Consider the following 15,772-nt stretch of genomic DNA (forward strand, 5'->3'; position numbering starts at 1 on the left):
GTTTACATTTCAAATGTAATTAACTCTACAAGTGTCTAGATATGGTATACTGTCTTCTACTATATCTTTGTACAGCATTCACTGGAATTAAAGTACCCTTGACTCCAGCTGCTTTGGATGTTATTTTGTCAATTTCAGGACCAAAAAGTCAACTTCAACTGATTCTAGTCTCTGGACTCAGCTTCCAGTGTTTTCAGCCTCCGTGGAGGGAGCACGATCGCTACCCAACGCTCCTCCACTTCGGATCCTTTGATCCTACTTCCTGTGCCTGTTCCTTCTCACTGGTCGTAAGGAACCCCTGCACAGACTCCCCCCCCTTCTTCTTTTTTTTTCCCCTTTCTGACACCTCCCTTCTGTATCTATCTCCTCCTTCTCCCTCCCTCTTTTTCCTCTGTTGAGTCGGGGTCCCTCCCTCACTCTCGCCCCCCCCTTTTTTTATTATTATTATTATTATTATTATTATTATTATTATCTCTTTCTCTCCTACTTCCCTCTTCTTTGCCCCTTTTAAGCAATATTTAAGATGCCCCTGGTCTTGGCATCCCTGAACGCCAAGGGTCTCAATAGCCCTCAGAAACGTTCGTCCCTGTTCCGCTCTCTTCAAGCTCTTAAAGCGGGAATAGTGTTCATTCAAGAAACTCACTTTAAATCCCGGTCACATCCAACCCTGGCTACTAAGCGCTATCCAATGGTTTTTTACTCTTCAAGCCAATTGAAACACAATGGAGTGGCCGTTTTGATTCATTCCAAAATCCCATTCACACTACACTCGTCTCACACAGACACTGACGGCCGATATATCATTCTGACGGGCACACTCGGACAATTAGAATGCACGATTGCCACTGTTTACACCCCCAATTCCGGGCAACCCTCTTTTTTCAATTCTTTCTTCGCAGATCTGACTAAAGTCAGAAAAGGTTATTTAATATTAGGGGGGGACTTCAACACTGTTCCAGACATCGACCTGGATAAATCTTCTGGTCAGTCCCGCCCCAAGCGCGACTCGTCCTCACGTTCCTTAAACAAACATATCCATGAATCTGGCCTCTTCGATGTATGGCGGGCCCTCAACCCAACTGCTAGAGACTATACCTTCTTCTCGAACCCGCACCAATCTTACTCTCGAATCGATCTTTTTTTTTAGTGGCACACAGGCCTCCAAGCACGTAACGGACTCCTCTATTATTACCAACCCTTGGTCAGACCATTCCATCATCACTGCCACCTTTGACATTCTTGACACCCCGACAACTCGCCCCAATTGGCGATTAAACGAGACACTTCTGAAAATCCCTAAATTCCAGGAAAAAATCAATTTAGCCATCGCTGACTATTTCTCCTTAAATATCACTGATTCTTCTTGCACCCCATTAATCTGGGAAGCTCATAAAGCCGTCATCAGGGGGCACATTATTAGCTATGCGTCACACAGGAACAGGGATCGTAAGCAAAAAATATCGTCCCTCACAGTTGAGGTCCACACCTTAGAAACCCTACATAAACAACGACCCTCACGGTCTCTGTATTCAAAACTCACATCTACCAGGGCTACATTAAACGCTTTACTAGCCGAAAAAACTGAGCATTCACTCCGCTGGCTGAAACAAGAATTCTATGAGAAAAGCAACAAAGCCGACTCGCTACTGGCCAGCAGACTGAGAGCCCGGAAGGCTCGCACTGCTATCCCGGCTATTAAAGATGAGAATGGCTCTCTTCAATATAACCCAAAGACTATTAACTCTCTTTTTCAGACTTATTATAAGCGACTCTATAACTTGCCCGACACCTTACCCTCTTTGGACCCGACTCACCCCACGACCTCTGACTACTTAATGTCCTCCGATCTGCCCCTTATCGACCCAAATACCTCTTCGGACCTAGATGGACCTATTACCCCCGAAGAAATAAACCTCGCTATCAAGAGCCAGAAACCATCTAAGGCCCCAGGTCCGGATGGCTATCCGATGTCTTATTATAAGACTTTTCAACCCGCACTACTACCTCACCTCACGACAGTATTTAATCTTATTCTAGATGGGTCTCCCTTCCACCCCCACACTACTACGGCTGTCATTACGGTGCTTCCAAAACCCACTCGTTATGATGTAACAGATGAGTGGGGTGAGAGAATCTAGCATTATTACATAGCGCACACATGGAGGGCGGGGAGGAGTGTGAGTACACAGGGAGTGCTGCCGCCGTCACTGTAGTAGGAAGAAGAAGCCGGTGACAGCAGCAGGAAGCTCGGTGATGAGCAGTGACATCCTCCGTGCTGAGCACCGCGGGATGTGCGCACTGTGCGCCTCCTCTCTGTGGCAGCAGCAGCCACACCACTCCCCAGTAAGGAGGAGGGCTCTCTCGCCGCCCATGCTGGGTTCCCTGGCCAGCCTCGGCTGCTGTCACAGTCTGGTTCAGTGGATCAGGGAGGCACCGGCTAAAGTGGTCTCCAATCAGGGCACACTGGTACCTACAGCAGCAGCAGGCAGAGCAGTGGGAAAGCAGGTTGAGCAGCAGCTTAGCAGGAGGATGGGACGCAGCCGCCAGACCTCACGGCACTCACCCGGCTCTAGCAAGCGATGTCCCGGCACCAGTCTCCTCCTCTCAGCTCCTCCTAACCCTCACCCATTCCCACTCCATCTCCTCTCCTGTCCTCCTCACCCACCTGCTGTCTCGTCCCCACACCCCTCAAAACATGTCCCCGCTCCCCCGTCTTATCTCCGCAATCCGACTGTTTTTAAAGTCGGATTGAGATTGACGGAAATGGGGCCAAAATCGGATTTTGGCGCGTTTCCGACAAAAGCACGTGGATCGGCGGCTATTCCAACGATCCACATGTTTTCTGAAAAGTCGGGAATTCCCGACTTGTCTGAAAAAATGGTCCGGTATTGAAAAGGTCGGAACTCCTTCCGACCTAAGCCTGTCAGAAACTGCAGTATTTCCGACAAGACCGCAGTTTCCGACAGGTATTGAATACACCCCTTAGTCTCTACCTCTGGCTGACCCCACTTCTATGACTGGAGAGACCACACTCCATGATGAATGATAAACCTGCGGAGGAAATCAGACTCTGATTTGTCCAATCATGGAATGAAGACTGCAGAAACTGTACAAACATAGCATGCTGTCCAGCGCATACACGTAGCAGTCTCTCTTATCGCATTTATGAGTAGCTTTGCCCCCTTATGGCACAAAGCTTACTGAATTCAGGGATTTAGAGTTACCACTCCCCATCCTAGCAGGCTGGCATCTGTGGTCACTATGATTCAGTACCAGAGTGAGAAGTAACAACCCTTATTGAGATCTTTCTATCTCAACCACCATATTAGATATTGCCAAGTGACTTTGTGAAACCTATCCCATTAAGAGTGGGTTAGATCTGGATCACCTGGGTCACCAATCTACAATAGTAATCCCAGTGCTACCCCAGTTTACATATGGATGTTTTTGCACAAGAAAAAGTTATAGTAATAGCCTAAATTTGGGACTGGGTCAATCACTTCTATGGACTGGAAGAAACTATGGACTTGATGGCTACAAGATGAGCCATCCTTTTTGATTCCAACTCTTGGAAATGGGTAGAGAAAAAAAATGAATCGGTGGAGAATTAGCCTATTTCTAGTATACCTCATACCCACACGACTGAAGAGGATTTTGCCCACTGATCCCAAAAGAGCGAGAAGAAGGCTCCAACCACAGCCTTGTTGAGTAGGAAAGTGACCCATCATGCTTTTTTTCCCACTTGGTTGATCTACTCATGGACAAGGGAGGGTATCCTTGAAGAGGAAAATCTTGATCTGCTTGGAAATAAAATAATCTTTGGGCCTGTGAACATTAACTGGAAGTGATGTTCTACAAAAAGTATAGAAATAAGAATTGTATAATTGTATTAGCAAATACTGCACTACCAAACAAAACAGTACCAAAACTAAGGCAAAGGAGAGGATAGTATCACCCATGAATATCAGTAAAATGTTTACATTTCAAATGTAATTAACTCTACAAGTGTCTAGATATGGTATACTGTCTTCTACTATATCTTTGTACAGCATTCACTGGAATTAAAGTACCCTTGACTCCAGCTGCTTTGGATGTTATTTTGTCAATTTCAGGACCAAAAAGTCAACTTCAACTGATTCTAGTCTCTGGACTCAGCTTCCAGTGTTTTCAGCCAGTGCCCATATGGCAGCCACAACTAACGCTGAGATCCTGGACAGGCTACGACTGCCATCAGGGACAACCTCATCCAACAATTCTGATCTTGGCTTGCCAGAATGTAGGCCCTTACTAATCAGCTCACAGCACTTCTGCACAGCCTTGTGCTTCTTCTGAAGCAAAAATATATTTTAGAGTGACCTCAGGTTTCTTATTTGAGCTGTTTTTTTTTTTTTTTTTTAAATAGCAGCATTCAGAATTGAAATTGTGATAGACCAATGTAGGTGGGCAATGGGGGCATCCATCTTGGGTGGGATTTCCTGTGTACCAGTATCCATCTCAAGAGGACATTTGTCTGAAGGAAATGGTTACTGGGACTTCTGAATAATAAGGGCCTGAAAAAGTGACCGATTCTTGCCAAAGTGTTACAAAGTTGAGGAGCTTCAAATCAATGGAAAGATTTATCAAAGCTTGGAGATACTGTAAAGTGGAGATAGAGAAAGTATCAGCATATCAGCGCCCGTCATGTTATAGGCTGTTTTTGAAAAATGACAGGAGATGATTGGCTAGTACTACATCTCTCTCCTAGCTATGATAAATCTGCCCCTTAGCGCCCACTCCAGCACGAGATAGCTATACCTGAGGTAGCAGTGTACCCCATAGTGGAAGAAAGAAATTGCTGCCGACATTTTCCTCTAACTCACAGGTCGGCAAAACACATCATGAAAAGACAAAGCTGTAGTAAAAGACAATAAATACTTTTTATTGGTTGACATGGCAATTCCGTTTCCACTGTACAATCCTGATGCCACTTCTCTGACATCACCGGGACTGTAATATACCACGTTTGTCCACGTTAATCCAATTAACGTTTCCATTTCTTTCAGATTGCCATCCGTGAAGTAATAATCATTAGTGGCATAGAAGCTCTCAGGTCCAACTGCAACAATGTCATTCACACTGAAAATAAAAAAAATAAGAAAATATATATATATATATATATATATACTGTATTGCAATACAATTGTATATCAGTTTGCTCAGTTTATGTTAAAGTAACTAAACAAAATGTACCCATTTTTCTTTTGCATCTAATTGCCAAAAAAATTGCCTTATACGTTTTACTAGTAAACAGGGGCAGACTTAGGGCAAATAACTTGTGGGGTCCCTACCAATACAATTGTCACTAAGGTATATTGGTGATGTTCTTAAAAAATACATACCTCGGGGGGCGTGGTTTAGCAGCCTGTGCGGAAAGACGTGCTGTCCAGGGGCTCCTGCTATATCCCTGTATAAAACTATTTATATATCCCCCAGCCGCGCTCCGATCCCTCACAATCACTCTCCCCCCTCCCTACCTCCAGGAGTGCAGTGACTGCGGAGCCGGGAGAGGCACTAGGCCTCTCTGCAGGTTGCGGCCTGCCTCACCCATACAGCCCGGGACCTAAATTTTCGGGCCCACCTGCTGGAGGCTCTGTTGGATCTCTCCGGCCCGCCTGACCCCCTCCGGGACCCAGCAACACCCGGACCAGCTACCGCTGCACTCACCACCAGTGGAGCGGCTCGCTTCTGCCCGCTCTGGTCCCTCGCGGCAGCCGCGGCTCTCCCCGCTTCCTGGACGGGCGCCCGCCGTCTTGTTTCCGGAGGTCTCCCCCGCTACCTCATCTCCCGGCACCGCACCTCGGGTGGTGCGGCCGGGGACGGACGGCCCTGTCTCTGGGGAGACCCGGAGAGTGTGCCCCGACTCCCGCCCACGGCGATCCGCAACGGGACCTCCGCAACGGGACCTGGTGAAGCCTGCAGCCTGGACCGAGGGTGACTGCTGAGGGGAGGTAAGCTTCACAGCAACAAGCTGGTGCCCTCAGCGCTCCCCAGTTGCTGCTCCCCGATCTACTTTGCTCACCCCAGCCAGCAGACACCACTGAGTGGTGCTACATCAGACCACCCAGGCAGACCAGGGACACCAGAATCCCCCTGCCTTTGCCACATACTGCTCTGGATTAGGAGTTGCATTGCACTCTGGCCCCAGATCCACGTCTGCACCCCGGCCTTTATTTCCACCCCAGTCTCCCACATGATCTACAGCCTCCCCAACCCCTATAGCTGATCCCAGGTGGTGCACGGGGAACACCAGTAGAGCTCCAGCAGATCCAGGCACACCCGCCCCCTGGAGGCCATTGCTTCCTCTCCAGCTAATCGGAGGCTCCCGTGAGTGCGACGGACAGTCCACGCTCCCTGACCCCTTCCTCACGTACATCTGGACCTCCAACACCCGGTAGAGCCGTGCGTGCTTTACATCTCCACACCAGCTACCTGGCGGAGAGCATCCCCACACACAGCAATGCTCGAGAACCCCGCAACTGTTTGAGACGGCTACCAGTCCTCATGTTCCACTGATCACACCATAACTCAGCCCTCCAGTGGTTCTTTCTCCGGCTGTTCGGAAGCTCTACTTCATTAACCTACTCCAGTGTTTTGTTTAATCCTCCCTCATTCAAACTCATCTACCGAGGTACAACCATGTCTAAATCCAACCCGAATACCAGAAGACGTGCGGGTACAGATATTACCCAACATTTCACTAAAACCGACAAGAGCGACAAGCCCTCCCTACCCTCAGGCCCTCCCTCTCCTAGCCTATCCTCATCCGATAGAGATGACCCGTCCTCCTCATCCGTTCTATCGACCAAAGAGGATATCAGGGCCTTGCAATCGCTCATAACGGACTTCAAAGAAACGCTGGAATCCAAATTGGACAGAGCGGTCACCTCAATTAGATCGGACATCTCATCCCTGTCTTCCAGAACCTCTAAATTGGAATCCAGACAAGATGTTCTACAAAAGGATCACATAGAAACTGTCAGGGATATAGATCACCTTATCCAGGATATAGCGGAGCTGCGTGCCAAAAACGAGGATCTGGAAAATCGCAAGAGGAGAAACAATCTCCGAATCCGCAACATCCCAGAGTCCATTCTTCCAGCGGCTCTCGAAGCATACCTACAGAGGCTGTTCTCCTCCCTAGTGCCAAGTACGAACCCGTGGGATCTGCCCTTGGAAAGAGCTCACAGGGCCCTCCGACCTAGACCTCGTAATGGCGATCCCCCTAGGGACGTTATCATGTGCTTTCTCAGCTTCAAAGACAAAGAGTTGGTTCTCCTCCCGACCCGGGGCAAGCCACACATAATGTTTGAAGACTTTAAGCTGCAGTTCTTTCAAGATTTGGCCCCCTCTACCATACTTAAAAGAAGAGAACTCAGGGATTTAACCTCCGCACTCCGCACACGCGGGATCCGCTACCGCTGGGGATTCCCCTTTAAACTTCTGGTCGACTACAACAGTAAAACGATCGTCATCAAAGACCCGAGAGAAGGGGGAGACTTCCTGTCACATCTGGAGGACTCAGACCCGCCAATCGGGCAGAATTCTGACTCCCATCCGCCCTGACCACTCTTACACCAGCGGTTACGTGGACACTCTTCTCGTTAAACTGCTCTAGTACCGATGTTGACTATTTTACCTATCTCAGTTTCTCATACTGGTTGCTCCGTATGCCTACTGTATATTACTTGCCCTCACTTTTCTCAGCCTACCTTGCTAACCCCACCACTCAAAGACCCGCAGCTATATCTATTTTATTAGGTCTGCCCTCGTGGCACTTGCTACCACATATCGGCTGCTAATGCATACTTTATAATTGTGTATGGGCGCCAGGATATTTAGTTTAAAAATTTCTAGTAATTTTGTTTCTATTACCACGGTATTGCTATTACTGCAATCAATGTTTGGTTCTGTATACCACTCCCCTGTTAAATGTTCTTCACACACTGGTTCATACGCCTCTACTGTAAATTTCACATAGACCACCACTGGAGGGACGTGTTCCCCCACTACCTTTACTTACCACACAATCTCACACTATTGCTTTCTAGCGCCTCGACCCGCCTCTCCACCCTTTCCCCTCCGTGGAGGGAGCACGATCGCTACCCGACGCTCCTCCACTTAGGATCCTTTGATTCTACTTCCTGTGCCTGTTCCTTCTCGCTGGTCGTAAGGAACCCCTGCACAGACTCCCCCCCTTCTTCTTTTTTTCCCCCTTTCTGACACCTCCCTTCTGTACCTATCTCCTCCTTCTCCCTCCCTCTTTTTCCTCTGTTGAGTCGGGGTCCCTCCCTCACTCTCGCCCCCCCTTTTTTAAATTTTTTTTATTATTATTATTATTATCTCTTTCTCTCCTATTTCCCTCTTCTTTGCCCCTTTTAAGCAATATTTAAGATGCCCCTGGTCTTGGCATCCCTGAACGCCAAGGGTCTCAATACCCCTCAGAAACGTTCGTCCCTGTTCCGCTCTCTTCAAGCTCTTAAAGCGGGAATAGTGTTCATTCAAGAAACTCACTTTAAATCCCGGTCACATCCAACCCTGGCTACTAAGCGCTATCCAATGGTTTTTTACTCCTCAAGCCAATTGAAACACAATGGAGTGGCCGTTTTGATTCATTCCAAAATCCCATTCACACTACACTCGTCTCACACAGACACTGACGGCCGATATATCATTCTGACGGGCACACTCGGACAATTAGAATGCACGATTGCCACTGTTTACACCCCCAATTCCGGGCAACCCTCTTTTTTCAATTCTTTCTTCGCAGATCTGACTAAAGTCAGAAAAGGTTATTTAATATTAGGGGGGGACTTCAACACTGTTCCAGACATCGACCTGGATAAATCTTCTGGTCAGTCCCGCCCCAAGCGCGACTCGTCCTCACGTTCCTTAAACAAACATATCCATAAATCTGGCCTCTTCGATGTATGGCGGGCCCTCAACCCAACTGCTAGAGACTATACCTTCTTCTCGAACCCGCACCAATCTTACTCTCGAATCGATCTTTTTTTTTAGTGGCACACAGGCCTCCAAGCACGTAACGGACTCCTCTATTATTACCAACCCTTGGTCAGACCATTCCATCATCACTGCCACCTTTGACATTCTTGACACCCCGACAACTCGCCCCAATTGGCGATTAAACGAGACACTTCTGAAAATCCCTAAATTCCAGGAAAAAATCAATTTAGCCATCGCTGACTATTTCTCCTTAAATATCACTGATTCTTCTTGCACCCCATTAATCTGGGAAGCTCATAAAGCCGTCACCAGGGGGCACATTATTAGCTATGCGTCACACAGGAACAGGGATCGTAAGCAAAAAATATCGTCCCTCACAGTTGAGGTCCACACCTTAGAAACCCTACATAAACAACGACCCTCACGGTCTCTGTATTCAAAACTCACATCTACCAGGGCTACATTAAACGCTTTACTAGCCGAAAAAACTGAGCACTCACTCCGCTGGCTGAAACAAAAATTCTATGAGAAAAGCAACAAAGCCGACTCGCTACTGGCCAGCAGACTGAGAGCCCGGAAGGCGCGCACTGCTATCCCGGCTATTAAAGACGAGAATGTCTCTCTTCAATATAACCCAAAGACTATTAACTCTCTTTTTTAGACTTATTATAAGCGACTCTATAACTTGCCCAACACCTTACCCTCTTTGGACCCGACTCACCCCACGACCTCTGACTACTTAACGTCCTCCGATCTACCCCTTATCGACCCAAATACCTCTTCGGACCTAGATGGACCTATTACCCCCGAAGAAATAAGCCTCGCTATCAAGAGCCAGAAACCATCTAAGGCCCCAGGTCCGGATGGCTATCCGATGTCTTATTATAAGACTTTTCAACCCGCACTACTACCTCACCTCACGACAGTATTTAATCTTATTCTAGATGGGTCTCCCTTCCACCCCCACACTACTACGGCTGTCATTACGGTGCTTCCAAAACCCAATAAAGATCCCCAGCTTCTTTCTAACTACCGACCCATATCACTTCTGAACTCTGATCTGAAAATCTTTGCCAATGTACTGGCTAATAGACTTAATCCTGTTCTTCCCTCGCTCATACATCCCGATCAGGTGGGCTTCGTCCCCTCCAGACAGGCACTTGACAATACTAGGCGTGTTGTGGATATCATTCACCACATTAATCTTCACAAGATCCCGTCCCTGACTCTTGCCCTGGACGCAGAGAAGGCCTTCGACAGGGTTTCATGGCCCTTCATGCAGCAGTCTTTACAACGTTTTGGCCTTCAGGGTAAATTTCTTCAGGCCATAAAGGCCTTATACCAGAATCCATCAGCATCGGTCCACACTAACGGCCTACTATCTGACCCTTTCAAAATTTCGAACGGAACCTGCCAGGGGTGCCCACTATCCCCCCTCATCTTCGCACTTGTCATTGAACCCCTTGCAAACCGCATTCGGGCCAATCCTGACATATCTGGAGTCTGTGTCAACCAAATCCAATACACCATCTCCCTCTTCGCCGATGATATCCTTTTGACTCTGACGAACCCGACTATTTCCCTCTCGAACTTCTTCAGAGAACTATCCATATATGGCAACCTCTCGGGACACAAAATTAACCAGACAAAATCTGAAGCCCTCTCCTTACACATTCCCAAACTAATTAAGTCTCAATTACAAAAGAATTTTAACTTTTCCTGGCGCAGACACTCCCTCAGGTATCTAGGGGTCTCCATCACTAAATCCTACAGTTCTCTTTACAGGGCAAATTATCCCACACTCATCACATCAATCCTTAATGATATCCACCAATGGGAATCTTACTTTCTCTCTTGGGTAGGGCGCATTAACGCTATAAAAATGAATGCCCTCCCCAAACTTCTGTACTTGTTCCAGACGCTTCCAATTCCGATCCCCTCCCAGACTCTTAATACTCTCCAATCTTCCTTGTGCAAATTAATTTGGAGCCATAAAAAGCCTAGAATATGGCGGGATATCTTAGCTAAACACTCTCGGAACGGCGGTCTGGGCCTTCCCATCCTTCAACGTTATTATGATGCGACCAGGTTGAGCCAAATGGTTGCCTGGCATGCCCCAAAGCATACTAAAAGATGGGTTGACCTGGAGAGTGATCTCTCGGGAGTCCCATCGATCTCATACCTGCCTTGGCTCCCTGGAAAACAACGATCCTCACACCACTGCATCTCACCCACAATAGAATTAACACTTACACACTGGCGAAACCTGAACAAAAAGTTCAAATTGTCTACCCACCCCTCCCCTTTGACTCCCATCTGGAGCAACCCAGCATTTCTCCCGGGGCTCTCTCGAGGAATGGCCCGCCATTGGATCTCGGCAGGTGTTACTAGAATCCACCATTTCACAGGGACGCACTCCATTAAATAATTCTCCGACTTACAAACTACATACGATCTACCCCACTCTCTATTTTATCAATATCTACAAATCCGCCACTTCCTTTCTTCTCTACATTTACCATTCCCCCTATCGGTCCCCTCACCTTTCGAGAGACTCTGCATTTATAACTCTACTGATAGGGGCACTATCTCTCTTCTCTACAAAGCCACCCTCAACCCTGAACCTCCCCCTCTCGAACCACACGAGCTAGCGTGGGAAGCGGATTTAGGGTGTCACCTCGGGGAGGAAGGTTGGGACACAATCCGCACTACGATCTCACACTGCTCCATCAGCGTGGCCATCCGCGAAAATTCATACAAAATATACACAAGATGGTATCTGGTACCAGATCGACTGCATAGGATCTATCCTGACACCTCCGACCTTTGCTGGCGGAACTGCGGTCAAATAGGCACATTTTATCATGTTTGGTGGACCTGCCCGGTAATTGTTCAGTATTGGGCGATGGTCCGCTGGCTACTCTACCGATTAATTGATTTGCCAGCTCCTCTTTCACCCGCGAACCTCCTCCTTTGCGCACCACCCGATTACATTTCCAAAGACTCGAAAAGCCTGACCCTCTTTATCTCCTGCGCGGCCAAATATCAAATAGCGCGAAATTGGAAGAACCCCGAAGCTCCCAATCGCCAAGCACTTACGAATAGACTCTGGTTTGTCGCAAATATGGAGTATATTACCAGTCTCCGTCAAAACACAGTACAAAAATTCCACTCCATCTGGCTCCCCTGGTACAGATATCATGACCACCCCCTCCCTGGTTTAAACTAATTATGGACTCTGTTCTACGATTGTTACCCCTTCCCCTATACCCCCCCCCCTCTCTTTTTTTTTCTTTCTCTCTCTCTCTCTCTTCTCCTCCTCAGACCCCCGACTCTTCTGAGAATTTCTCCTTCCTCTTTATTTTCTTCCTTCTTCTATTAGTGATGAGCGGATTCGGTTTTACTCGGTTTTACTCGGTTCTCAAAACCGAATCTTATTGGCTCACTGATGTCACGTGTTTTGGATAGCCAATAAGATTCGGTTTTGAGAACCGAGTAAAACCGAGTAAAACCGAATCCGCTCATCACTATCTTCTATATCACTTGATCTCTCTTTTCTGATCCTCACTTCCCACATGCTTTTCCTACCCACTTCGCTACTTACTACCTCCACCACAGCTCGGAACCACACGACCCCACTACTCTTTCTGTTCCTACATCTCTCTACCCCCCGAAAACGTCTTACTACATATGTCTCCTGTTTCTTTACACAACGATTACCACACCCATCGCTTTTTCCTTTTTACTAGAGACATTTTTTGTATCTGTATTTATACCGGCCTTCCGGTCACCTGCTTATTGTTTATATATTTACCGCGCTCTTTTCAGCTGACTTGCTTGATTCTCTATCAAAATAAAAATTTATATGATTAAAAAAAAAAAAATGCATACCTCCCAACATGACCCTCTCCAGAAGGGACAGATTGCTCTGCCCCTGGACTTCCCTAACGTATGACTGCCATCACCTGTGCTGAAACACCTTTCTTATCCATTAACCTGTTTAACACAGGTGCCGAAAACCATAAATTAAGAGAAAAATCCAGTAGCAGAGCATTTTGTCCCTCCTGGAGAGGGTCAGGTTGGGAGGTATGAAAATGTATAGTGTGGTTGATAAGTTAATACCTAATTTGAATGTCTCTTCTTGGCGTGCCTCTAATATTCGAACTTTAGGCGATATCTTAGATGGAAAAACCCTACTTACGTTACCTCAATTACAGGACTGTATTTCTCTCCCACACAAGGAAATATTTCACTACTTTCTAATTCGACATTGGTTTAATAGTCTGCCCCAAAAACGAAACCTTCCTTGCCCTATAGCTCAATCTGTTCTGTCCCGTATATATTACTGCTTACATCTTCTAAGGACTTTTCTTTCTGGTATAGGGGTGTATTCAATTGTGGTTGGATTATCCGACCAGGTGAAAAACGGGCATTGTATGCTCCATTTTTTCAACTGGTCTGAAAATCCGACCCTGTTGAAAAAGTGTATTGTGGCAATGCGTGGCTTTTGTCGAATCCGCAGTCGTTTTCGCCTGTTTTAGGGTCCATTTTCGCCCATACGGATTCGACCAAAAAAGTATAATCTGCATGGTTGAAAATGTATTCAAAAATGGGCGAAAACGCCCGCAATTGAACACTGGCATGCCAAAAATACCAGCACTAATTGAATATATACCATAGTATACTTATAAAATTAGTCCCGTCCCAAAAATCCAATGCTCAGAAGCAATGTACAGTAAAACAAATTTAGATATCTCAATATCTGATGCACAATGGGAAACTTTATATCATATGACATTTCGCATGTCAAATTGTTAAATAGACTATACTGTACCTAACCCCAGACAGACTTCATACCTTCTGGCCCTCCTGATCTAAACACTGCCGGAGGAATTGTTTTTATGGACTTGCCCTATGCGCCGAGTTTTTTGGAACAATGTTTTATAAAGTTTTAAAGTTATCCCTTAGCCCGACCCCCACACTGGCGCTATTACACATTTACTCTCCTGAGGTGCCAGCTTATCACAGATACTTACTGGGTCATATGTGTATAGCTGCAAGAGCCACTATAGCCCAAGCATGGAAATAAACGGTAGCACCCCCTGCAATAAAGGTCTTCCATAAGATCCATTTCCATTTTACTATGGAAACTGAATATATGCCATATTCTTCTTCAGGTTCCGCCCCCTTTATGAAATGGATGTCCTGGCATGAATATATCACAGATGGAGAGAGCGCAGATCTCATACAGTATCACATACTTCTAGGACCTCTCCCTTGCAATTTAGTCTGAACGAGAATGCTCCCTCTCAATCTTAATGTACTGTTCCATGTTCCCTCCTATACCTCATTTTTTTCACATTATATACATCACTGTCACTGTAACTTGATACTGACGCCTTCATTTGAATGCTTGTAATATTTGCATATCCTTACCAATGGTACTGCCGTTTCAATGCTTCACCATTATTGTGGTCCGATATTGTATTTTCTTTTGTGTATATGACACGTTTGAAACTGTTATGGTGTACATTCCCAATTCCCTATACTGTGTTCCCATCCCCTATTCCCCTATTTTCTTTTGTGCCCCCCTACTTCCTTAAACCCTTAATAAAAACTATTGATGTTAAAAAAAATTATAATGTGTAAATAATCCCATCATAGTGCCCCCATTTCACATTATGCCACAAAGAAACCCCATCTTACAAATGTTACCAATGCTGAATATGTAGCTATATATGGGGCCCCCTGGGTGACCGCCCTGGCTGTTCTGTTGTTAATCCGGTTCAGCTAATAAAGGGACCTGCCAGGTCTCCTCAGTGTCTTCGCGCTGCTCCAACCTGACCCATCCCCCCTTCTGCCTTACCCCACTCAGTCCCTCTGAAGCTAGTAATTACCTTTCTGCCCCCCTCCCCTTGTTCCGTCCTCTGCTCTGCACCATCCACCCCTCCCACTCTGCCTTACTATGGGTCACCTCCATCTGCTTCTTCCACTCTGCCCCCTGCTTCATACTGCATTCATACTTACCCCTGTTCCTGGGAGTACGGTGGGTCCTCCACTTCTCTGGCACTAGGACTGTCCTATCCCCCTAGCAATAGGAGCCACTGGACTGTTGGAAGTCAAGACAAACCTTCGCAAATGTAACAATTATACTCTGCGCTCGACTTATATGGATAAATATTAGTTGGCAGCAAATTGCAGACGAGGTTAAACCCAAAGGGCCAATTGTAATAGAGTGAGAGTTTCAAAAAGTGAGAGATTTGGTAAAGTTTTGCAGTTTTTTATAAAGTGGTAATCATTTATACAGCAAGATCAACCTGGTTTTGCAGTGTAAATGATTGGCACTTTTAAAAAAAACTAAAAAACCTTACCAAATCTCTCACTTTCTGAAACTCTCACTCTATTACATTTGGCCCAAAACCTCAAAGACATAATGCAGAATGGGGGGTTTTGCAATTGCGCATGAAATGATGTGAACTGCAAAAATCATGTAAAATGACGTAAATTTAATTTTATTTGTAACAACAAGGGTGGTTGTACTCGAAGTGTAAACTATCAATCAAAATCAAGGATGTCATACGATAGACAAATAAATTAATCAATACTTGAAAGATGAAAAAACAAAGACACTGACAAAAACATGTACAGCCTTCTGATACCGAAAAAAAAAAGTTGTATCGGAAAAGCTGGCTGTAAATGGTTAATTGGTTGAAATTAAGAGTATAAATCCGTATCTTAGTGCAATAGAACGTGGCGTCACCCATCTCACTAA

At 46.2% G+C, this 15,772-nt stretch overlaps 1 protein-coding gene across 2 annotated transcripts in view; it reads right to left on the reverse strand.

Moving 5' to 3' along the window:
- Positions 1 to 15,772, reverse strand: part of LOC134927232 (serum paraoxonase/arylesterase 2-like) — an 88,677-nt gene that overhangs the window by 23,412 nt on the left and 49,493 nt on the right. Inside the window, exon 6 of one of the 2 annotated variants that reach the window (XM_063921407.1) lies at positions 4,915 to 5,115. The exons of the other annotated variant lie outside the window; for it this stretch is intronic. Coding sequence (XP_063777477.1) covers positions 4,915 to 5,115 — 201 coding nt within the window. The remainder of the gene's footprint in view (positions 1 to 4,914; positions 5,116 to 15,772) is intronic. 2 annotated transcript variants of the gene reach the window in all.

Source organism: Pseudophryne corroboree, chromosome 5, assembly GCF_028390025.1.
Source record: "Pseudophryne corroboree isolate aPseCor3 chromosome 5, aPseCor3.hap2, whole genome shotgun sequence".
NCBI lineage: Eukaryota > Metazoa > Chordata > Amphibia > Anura > Myobatrachidae > Pseudophryne > Pseudophryne corroboree.